The sequence below is a fragment of the Hirundo rustica genome, chromosome 13 (genome assembly GCF_015227805.2).
Source record: "Hirundo rustica isolate bHirRus1 chromosome 13, bHirRus1.pri.v3, whole genome shotgun sequence".
NCBI lineage: Eukaryota > Metazoa > Chordata > Aves > Passeriformes > Hirundinidae > Hirundo > Hirundo rustica.
The window spans coordinates 6702955-6713803 of record NC_053462.1 but is presented as its reverse complement, the minus strand read 5'-3'; the positions used below and the strand labels follow the sequence as shown (position 1 = coordinate 6713803).

At 40.3% G+C, this 10849-nt stretch overlaps 1 protein-coding gene across 1 annotated transcript in view; it reads left to right on the top strand.

Moving 5' to 3' along the window:
- The first annotated feature begins 329 nt into the window (after window positions 1–329).
- The window catches only part of MYZAP (myocardial zonula adherens protein), a 51692-nt gene continuing 41172 nt past the window's right edge, over window positions 330–10849 (top strand). Inside the window, exons 1-2 of the mRNA XM_040077837.1 lie at window positions 330–447; window positions 4979–5077. Of these exons, the coding sequence (XP_039933771.1) occupies window positions 364–447; window positions 4979–5077 (183 nt within the window). The 5' untranslated portion in view covers window positions 330–363. The remainder of the gene's footprint in view (window positions 448–4978; window positions 5078–10849) is intronic.

Sequence of the window (10849 nt, the reverse complement as noted above, 5' to 3'; positions counted from 1 at the left end):
GTGTGACAGACGGATCTTTCTGGGTCTCCCCTCGACGCTCCTCTCCCCAGGCTGCACCCCGACTGGGCTGCACCCAGAGTTTCCGTGAGCAGAGGGAATGCCGCCCTGCACCGGCACCTCGGTGTCCCACAGCGACTTTGCCCAGTGTCACCCCACGCATTGGGCACTCCGCTGGCCCGAGAGCCGGCGCGAGGCCGCCAGTTCGGCGGGGCTGAGGGGAAGCGGAGGGGAAGCGGAGGGGAAGCGGAGCCCCGGCCCGCCCCCGCCCGGCCCCTGCGGCCGCCCGCGGCCAAGTGCGCGGGGGCGGAGCGGCGGCGCCGGCCCGAGGAGCCGCAGAGAGCGCCGGCCCGGCCGCCCGTGGGGATGCTGCGCTACAGCTCGGGGCTCACGGTCACCGCCACAACCCCCCGGAGGCCGCCCGGGGACGGCGGCCGCTCCCGGCGGAAGGTGCGCGGGGCAGCGCGGGGGGGCGGCGGGAAGGTCCCAGGGCGGGGCGGCGGGGCGAAGCGGAGGCTCGACGCCCCCCTCGTGTAGTTACCTGCGGAGCACCTTTCTCCTTTTCGTCCCCCTCTCTTTCCTTATTATCGGCGTTTTTAGGTGAAGCTTGCGGTGTGCGAGAGCATCTTTTTGTGCGTTCTTTGTAGCTGTGGGAAAGGAAGAGTTTCTGGGGAGTCCCGCAAGCTTTTTGTAGTTCTAGAGCCTGGCCTGTTCTGTAAACCTGCGGGGAAGGTGTGCTTGTGCTGGAGACTTCCCCCGCATCCTTGAAATGTGCCTGGATATTTACAATCGCGAACTCGCCTACCCTACCCTGAGAAAGCTCACAGTAATGATTTATATGGCAGTAGTTATTTAATTGTATAATCAATTCCTCAAATGCAGATACGTAATTTGCCGACTTTAATTTTTTCGCAAATGCACTAAATAATAACCATGTATTAATCTGTTTGGCTTGTAAAAAGTTGTTAAAACTCAGGCAGCTATGATAGGAATGTCTCTACAGCCACACAGCTTTAAATAGCCCCTTTCTCACTGCTGTTAACTGTGCTGCTATCATTGTGGATGTTGATTCCACATGCGAAAAAAGAAATCAAAGTGATAATCTTATTCTTACCAAAAATACACCCCTGTGACCATGATGTTTCTTGAATTGTGTGGTTATTGTTTTGATGCTTCAAAAATATGAATTCATAATTTAAAAACTGAAGAATATTGTGTTGCTCTGGTTTTACATGAAAGCAAGAGGGTCATAATGTTATTCCTGATAAAAAGATCCCCAGTCTTCCTAAAAAATGAAATTGCTAATGCATAAGAAAGGTTATGATGACTTGAAAATCATAGTTATGTTCCCTGTATGTCTTCTATGTTCCCATTGAGTTTCCCTGTTCTCGTATTTCTTACAGAAGTTACAATAAGGGAACTTCTGTTCAGGTGATAAGCTTCTTGTTTTAATCCCCTTGATAGATTTTACAGGAATGATGAACTGTATTTGATACACTCTTTTAAGAAAACTGGTAAAAATTTAATTTGTGACTACAACCCACTGGGAAGCTGTTGTCCCTTTTTTTAGTGAAGTGTGGCTCCCTTATCATGAGTTGACAGAAGAGGGGAGAGAGACAGTTAGAATAACTGTTGAATAAATGAAAGATGTGTGTCACATTCCTGAGTGCCTGTGGTCACAGGAAGAGTGCCCTTTAATTTTGTGTGGAATCTCATGGCAGAGATTGCATGAATGGAGCAGGCTAATCAACAGATAAATGACCAAAGAAAGTACTTTCTTATTTGCGTTTTAGGATTGAGAGTAAACATGCACTGTTTTTCTGCTTTCACCTTCAAAGATCTAAAGCCAACACTGGATCTTAGGCAAAGGGAGTGATTTTTGGCCATTGAGTTGATAGGGCAGTAGATAGTTACTCTACAAACATGTTATCCCCACCTTTTGTCAGTATCAACGATATTAAATTCTGGTGAGGTTGACCTCCAGGGCTGCTTTGAAGCTGGATCAATACTGAACCACATCTTTTTCCTGTGAGGCTCCTGTAAAATGCTTAGAGAGTGGTTGCTAGTAGAACAGCATGTATTTTTCTGTTGCTGTACTAGTAACTCTGGTTATTCTATAAGAGCATTGCTCATTAATTTAATTAATTTTAATGAAAAAAAATCTGTAATTATTTCAGCCTATAGTTAATTCTGATTAATGCCTTTATGGGTGCTTTGTTTTTTGGAAAGGGGGAAGAGGAGGCTGAAGAGCATCACTTAAACTGAATCTGTCATCTGTATTTGTTTTAAGTTGCACCCTAGTGATTTGAGTAGGATGATAAACATACATGTGGACTGTGGATCTGGGCCATGGATTCTCAGCATTTTAAATAAAGCTAGATTGTTTTTTTATTTCCTTAACTGCCGTATTGCAGTAGCTCTCCTTTATCCTGTCCCACTAGCCTCTTAAAAATTTGTTGAAAAAGTGTGTTTTCACCTGTTACTTTTCACTGCAGTCAGGAAACTCCTGCTGTCTGATGTTGTGTTGGGGTGAACCTGTCCAGTCTTTGTTTTCCTGTCCATTTTCACATTTGTTTCACAAATGATCACAAATTATTTCAGACAAGCTCTAGAAATGCCACTCATGCGTTGTTGGTGTCAAAAAGCCAGGAGGGAGCATAAAATGTTGGCACAATTAAAATTATTTATAATGTTGACTTGCCAAAGATACTGATGCTGCAAATTAAACAGAAGTCAGATAGTCAGATAGTATTTCTTTTTAAAAGTTATGCTCACAAAGTTACAATGTCAATGACATAAAGGTGAGGTGGAAGTCATGTCCGTTCCTGTTTTTTCTCACTTGTTCTTACTATCAGTAAGCAGATGAAGGAAATTGAATCACAGCTCTTTCCCTGTCAGAGTAGTTATCATCCTCCCCCTCCCCATTTTCTCTTTGCATTACCCACTTTGTTTCTGGAAATTACTTTTTTCTTCCTCAGTTGCACATGATCCTGCCACTGTTTGGCACTGAGTGGAGGTCTTTCCTGTTAGGATGTCATTTCCATTTTAAGCCATCGCTAGAGCAGTGTTTGCTGTGGAAGAAGGGCTTGCTGTGATTTCCATGTGAGCCTGCCCATTGATTTGGTCAAGTAAACTCACCGACAAATGGCACAGTGTGTTGTTCCTTCAGGAAGCCCTGCAGAGCAAGAACAGTGCATGTACAGTGTTCAGAACTGCTTCTGGGGGCTGGAGGAAAAAGCAGTGCCTGGTGTTGTTCCTTTCCAATCTCCCTGGTGTTTCTGAATTTTAGCAGATGAGTCTGTAGTGCTGTCCTTAGATAGAATGCATCCTTTGGTGCCTAGGAGGAGCAGGACTGCATGGCTACTTTATTACATTTGCTGCTGTTTCCCCAGGGATGCTGAGGAAGTCCAATTGTTGTAAACAATAGCAGAGTACAGGCTGTGTAAGTTTGTCCTAGCAAGGAACTGGGTGGTACTTTGCCACTGCTGTACAAGCCTTGCTGGGCACAACTTCAAGTCTGGAATCCTTATGATTGCCATTTGGGGTGGGGTAAATGATTTGGGGGTAATAGATAAGGCAAGGTGAAAAGGGCAAGTAAAAAAAGCTTGAATGATGACAACCTTTTGATTGTACAGTGGTTTTAGTCTCAACAAATGACCGTTGATAATTTATATTTCCAGTGTAGTTGTGATGACTTGACTGCCATCTGTAGTGGACTTCTGTGATTTCCTTCACAGTAGCCCTGTAACACCTGTGATGAGAAGGGCAGTTATGGTTCACTCACTGGTGTACAGGTACAGGGATAATTACTTATTTACAGTCACTGCACTGGGAATCTCTGTTGGCTATGATTATCCCCATAGTGATTGAAATAGGCCAGTTATTAGCTTCAGAGAATCATAGACAACCTCATTTCTCCTAACTTTGAGTTGTCAGTCATTATCTATTTCTAGTCATTTCAGGCATTTTTAATGTTTTATCCTAGCAATATGTTCGTACCTTTTTGTCCAGCTTTCCTTTGTTTGAAATCACTGTAAGAAAACATTGGCCTCATCTATCGCTTCCTGCACAGCACAAATTCACTTATATTCCCTATTTATGGCTCTGGTCTTTGTTTGCCAGTCTGTGAGTCCCTTCTTGTTGTAAACAGGAATGTTTTAAGAGGAAAGAGCCTTAATAAGCTAATGGGGAGAAAGGGCACGAGGAAATGATGAGGAAAGGTGATGTCAATTACCTTATGAATCAATGAGTTCCAAAGATGAGGAACTTACTATTAATGTATCTGGATAACTAATCTGTAAGTAGGAAGTACCACCAGCTTCTGTAGTATATGGAGACAGTCTGGTGTTCTTAGAACAAACATAGCAACCAATCAGTATCAAAAACCAATGTACCAAGTTTCATAATTTTAAAATGCATTTCATTGTTTCAGTATTCTTTAGCAAATATGAAAGCATAAACTGCTTTTAAATTTTGGGGGCTTCATGCCGCTTTGTGACTTCTTGTTCTAAATTTTCTAGCATATGGATGAATAAAATTAACAGGGAGGAGGCCAATACACAAAACATTGCTTTCACAGATATGTCTACAGAATAGGTTATATTTCACCTTGATCTTCTCATAGCTTTTTTCCCATTCTTATTCTTTATAATACAGACACATCTCACATATTTTTAAGAACTTTATCTATCTCAGGACACTGTTTCTTACTGGCCTTGCAGACCTGAAAGACCAAACAGGGAGGAATACAGAAGGCAGTACACAACATTTCTAAAATACAGTTGACAGCAGTAGTCTAAGTGCTATTGATTTGTCCTCTCAACAGATTTAAAGAAATGCCAGAAGAAAAATAGTGAAGTTGCAGATAGTGTTTCCATTTATTTTTGCTTGGGAAGAAGAATTTAAATCTCAGTACAGTTCATTCTGTAAAGCAAATTGTTGAAATCATTTTTGTAACACCTAAATCTTGTTCTTCTTTCAGATGAACGTGTGTAGGCTACGCTTAACGGTTCCACCGGATGAAGTGACACAGCCTGAACAGGGAAGAACAGGACCAAAGGAAACTGAGAGAAAGAAAAGTGTAAGTTTTAAGAATCAAAGTTAAATTCTCTATGAATAAGAGGTAAACATTTCCCTACACAGATGTTGATATTTGTTGCTTTGGCAGCTCAGTCATCTTAGAAGATTTAAGAACATGTAGAAGGTTGTCAAGGTGGGTGTGAGCTTTGAACCTAAGCCTTGGAGTTAGTGATGGCAAAACTGCATGGAAAAAAAGACAGTGGTAAAGTAACAACAGGTGATTTGTGACCGAGGTACCTTTAAAACTTGATTACTTCATATTTATATATCAAAGAGCAAGGAATTGTTACTAGGAACAGGGTCCTGTATTAAACAGGGTCTTGATCAGGATCCTCTTGATCCTAAAAGGGTTTTATATTTCGTGGAGGTATAACAGTGTGCAAGATTTGAGTATTAATGTAGTTGATGTGCAGAGGACCTTGATATCTGTGTGTGTCAGCTAATTTCAGTAAAGGGTGATGTACAAATAAGAAATTGAAGAATTCAAGATTGTTCTGAAATTGAAGGGATTTGAAGGTCATGTGCTTAGAAGGGTTCAGAAGGGCTTATGTTTTGCAGAAGTGAGTAGTGTGCACACAGAAAAAGAATTTAAAATTTCCTTTGATGCAGAACTTGTTCTATAAGAGCTGTTCCACTGCAAGAGATGATGTTTAATTAGTCTTAAGGATGAAGACTAAAAAGGGAAGTTGGACAGGCTCCACAACTTCCACATTTATACTTTGATAAATCAAAACCAAACAAGTTGGAGATGTTTGCCAAACTCAATGTCTAAATAGCAGTATGACACTAGGAAGAAAAACTATAGGACTTACTAGAAATAATTTCTTAGTGATACTTAAAGGCAAAAGTAACTGTAAAATCACTGAGAAAGACAAACATTCTAAGGAACACAAAGAAAAATGCTCAAGATAAGGATTCTTTATCAGTTGTTTTTGTCCTGGAGTCTTTTATACATTAAGGTTTTCCACACTGGCCTGGGAGAGTAATTTGTTTTTCAGGTTCTAGAAATGTTACTTACAGAATAGGTTAAAGAGAACATTAATGCAAACTGAACTTGGGCCACCATTAAATAGTAATAATTCATTTTGTACAGAGGTGTTTAGTTGGAACACTTAGAGTAGCTTCTCTGTCAGTCTCTTGTCAGCTTGTATCTGATTGCAGCAACCCTCAGACTGGCCTAAGCTTATGGACCCATTGCCCTAAGAGGAATCTGAGTTTGCTTTTGAGGAGGATAGATATTTACTCATGCCTTACTCACTTTATGGGTCTGAGTAATGTGATAATGAGAAAGGATTGTAAAGGATGAGGGTTGGACAATTTGTAGTGACTTTCTTATGTGACCAAGTTTTTTTCTCTGTGGGACCTTGCATTTAATGAGCTGTTATTTCGCCATAATACAAGTAAAGGCAAGTGGGCTTTATATCAGAGAATGTTAAGGAGAGGATATGGAGACAATAAATGCATTATTTGGCTCAGTGTGGAAAACAGTGATTTATAAGAGATGGTTCCTTATTAATTGAGACCAGAAAACACTGCATGCAATTTGAATATTGTATGTTCTGAGTAGTTTCTATAGTTCAGTACTTTTAGGCAATTGAAAGACTTATAAAGTCAGGCTTCAGAGCTAGATGGGATCTACTCAGCCAGTTTCATAGTAATGGAAAAACACTGAGGAATTGTGCTAACCACTTGTGTTTAACAGTTTCTGTGTGATTAAAAAAATAACCACAGACAGTATATCCATAGTGTATGGAAACAGCTCCAAAAAAATCACTGCTCATGAACTGGTTTTTCCTCATGTCTTTAAAGCCAGACAACAATGAATTACCTGTAGACTTTTATTGTCTCTGTAATCGATTGCTTTATTCAAATTAGTTATACAATAACTTAGAGTGTACACATGCCTCATGACTAGTCATGCTGTGATGCTTTTACAGCAAAGTTTAATTAAAAATAAAATCTAAGAACAATGATCAGGTGTCTGCTGGTCACTTGTGTTCAGCTGCCTTCATGTTAAGGAAATTGCTTAAAGCACTTTGAGAACAAGTTTTACAAATGTTAGATAATCCTCGCACTGTCCTGTGAGAACTGTGCCCCCTTTTTGGAAATAGAGATAATTGAAATTAGGGAACTGCTCTGTTTTCTACCTTGTGCTTTACAATTTAAGGTCAAAAAATCCAGCTTCAGCAAGAATCGAATCTCTTACTGGAATCTAGAGTTCTGTGCTGATTTTAATTGCTGACTCTAATTGCTGACTTGTAAGAAAATGGGAACATGAGAAATGCTTTTGGTATTTAAAATACATTAAATACTTACAGAAATGAACTGCAGGGGAATCTGTGGGATTGCACAGTTTTTGCTGGAGTGTTCAACCAAGTCAGGCAGTCAGAACCTGGCTGCAGGTGCTCTCCTGTTTGGGCAGGACAAGTCTCTGACTCTGCTGCTGAGGGAGGAGAGAAAAGACCTTGCAGTGTTGGAGGGAATGCCAGAAAACTATAAATACACCATGGTGTGACATTTGGTTGTAATCTCCTCTTGCAAATCTTTCATTAGAAGGAGGTGATTTTGAGCTGCCCTAATGTGACATGGTGACTGCTGGCTGTGTTTGTTGCTTGTCTGCATCTCTCAGGCTCAGTACCATTAAGAGGTGCTTCAGTTGCAGAATCAGCTAACGAACTGCACAGCAGCTTTTTCTGGGGCTGACCCCCCAATAACTTGTTCTGCTGCTTGATGTCAGACCAGAAGTGGTTCTTTATCAGTTATGTTGGTAGCTCTTGCCTTAGCCTTTTTCATTGGAGTCCACACTTCACAGGAAATTTGTGCTGTATTTCGTTCAGTCTGTATCAGTGTATCTGTAAGTTTCTAGATGAACTTTTTTACTGCTATGAATCCATGAAATAGAAATGAACCAGTGTAAGAGATTAAAATGAACTGAGGGATCTGGGTGCAACAAAATTGCTGCAGGCAGTACTGCACTAGGTTGTTCTCTCCCTTTTTGTGAAAGGCTGGCAGATGGTACAGAGTTAGAGACTGATCTCAGAAACTAAAGGGGGAGTGAGTTTGTGTTGTGTTGGATGTTTTATACTCATATTTAGGATACAATACCCTGATCATATTTAGGATATGATACCCTGAAAGAAGCACATGAGAACTCACAGATAGAGGCTGGTTGGTTGGGTTGCTTGAATTGTTAGTACTTTATGTAGAGAGAATCACAAATTATTCCAATTCTGTTCCATTATTTCCGTCCATGATAGACAATGGGTGACAGGAGTGTGAGGCTGTTTACTTCACCATGAAGTACAAAGGAATATTGTGCTTGGCACATTGTATGCGAAATCTGCATATCCTGAAGCCTCTCTTGTCTTTCATAATAAAGGGATACCAGACAATTGTAATGTCCCCGTTTGGGATCTGGCTTATTTTTATCCATCAGTTTCTTTCTTCACTGTCATGGTTAAATTTGGAAGTGTCATTGGAAGCTGCAGCTTTTGAGGGCAGAATGTGAAGATATGTATAGACAGACGTTTCATTTTCATTTGGCTACGTGGACAAGAGAATGAAAATGAGATAACACTCTGGAAACTTGTGTCACTTTATTGTCTGTGGCTTTCAGCCAAGTTTGACAAGTGTTTAGTCTTAAACTCAGTTTGGTACTTTGGCTGCATATATCCTCAAACAATTTAATTTTCTTGCTTTTTTTTTTTAAACATCACAACTAAGAAGTGAAATTCTTTTTACTTCCTAAGCAAGAATACAGAAGCATAGTAAACATTATTTTTTTTCTCCAGCAAAAAAAAGTAGGCTGTAAAGAAGCCATAAGGGGAATTTCTTCTGTACATCATGTTGAGAATCAAGCAGAAACTTGTGTCAGGCCGGGTTCAAGAATATGAGTGCAGTGAACATGGGGCTGTGGTGCACATGGAATCTAGGACAGTGCCTATTTTCTGTGCTGCTGCCAGCCCACTCCTGTCAGCAGAGCAGAACTTGTGCCTGAAAAATGTGGTTCATCTGCTACAGGTGATGTTACTGTTTCTCAGTCTCTCCAGCATTGGTTGCTCGATTTTTGCCGTGCACTAATTAAGCAACACCTTTTTCAAAACCTGCACTGCGTAAAAAACACAGGAAGAATTCCACTGACTTCTGAGGTTACTGCTGTGTTTGTTGTATCTTTGTTTCCCAATGTTAAACACTGGCATTCTGTGTACAGATTTCATGGGTTAGATACGGCTTTGTATAATGTCTGGCACTTCTCTTTTGAGATGGAGGCCTAAATTCAGCACCCAAGGAGCTTCAAAGTTGGAACATGTTCAGCGATGCTTCTTGCATTCTTCATGAATTTAAGAACACTCATGTCTGTTGTGGCATATTTTCCCTGTTGTAATACTATTTTAATGTAAAATATTCCTAAATGTAACATGATTTTCACAGGCTGTAGAGGAATATGAAATGACATAAAAACAGAACTACCTTTTGTCGGAGCACAGTAACTCCTCGGTGAGCTCAATGTTACAAATGTGTCATTTTTCTGAATAGAAAATATGTAACATCAGTAACAACATGAATATTCTTGTTCCTTGTGTAACTAGTGAACAGGTAAAAGATAACTGGATATTTTAGGAACACCTGGAATGTGGCTGCTAAGGAAAAGATAAAGCCTTGCTTATCTGATATAATTCTTGTTAAAAAGTTTTTGATGGTGTAGGTAAACAGAAGATCATGAATCAGGAAAATTTTAAGGCCACAGGGATACTTACCACAGAATTGTGTTAAGCATTACATTAGATGCCATTTTTTCTCATAAAAAGATGTGTCTTCTGTGCTTTTGCTTTTAATTTTGGGGCAGGGAGAAGTATAAAATATGAGCCTATCTGACTTTCATTTATAAACTGGTAGATTAGGAAGCAGATCGTCCCTCAGTTTTATTTACATAATGCAAGTAAAACCACGGGTCATAGAAAAAAGAGCTAAAAACTTAAATTTAGGGTTTGGTTTTGTAATATCTTCACCTCTTTCATGCTACTTGTGCTGCCTCCCTGGACAAAGACACAAACAGGATGCATGGTAATTATCAAGACTTTTGCAACCTTGGGGTGTAGGCTTCTGTTTCCAATGTTTATTAGTTAGGTAAACACAGTCAATGTTGCTCTGGTACATTCTGTGATCACAGCAAGCGCGGCTGGCTGTTGCTGCAGCACAGACAGGACGTGTTCCTGGAGGCTGACCCAGGATGTGTGAGCATCCACACCATGTGTCCTTGCTGTCACCTTGGGCTGTCACAGAACTGACTATAGGTACAAAGAAATAGTCACAAAGTGATTAAGCTAACTCTGCCTTTTCAGATCATTAGCTCACATTAGAAGGGATTTGGCTGATATTTTGACCTTAAACAGCAATGGTTGATAAATCTAATTAATCTAAACTTCCATCTTAAAGTATCTTCTGGTTAACTTTACAGTATTTACTGCACCTAAATTCTTGCATGTATTTACTTATGCTGTTATCCTCACTGAGATGCCTCACTGTAGATAAGAGTGGAGACCATTGAGGATCTGCTTGGAAAAATATCTGAGTTCTGAGAGTGGGTATGTATGGGACATAGAGGAAAATAATGGGAACTATTTGACTTTAAAAAAACCCTGTTCTGTATTCTTGAGGATGTGGAAGATCCAGGATTTGTGAAAGAGGAAGCATGGGAGAGAGGATGTGTCAGAGGAAGAACAAAGTACAAGGCAGAAATGGAAAAAACAGTGAAGGGAGGAAAATAGACAAA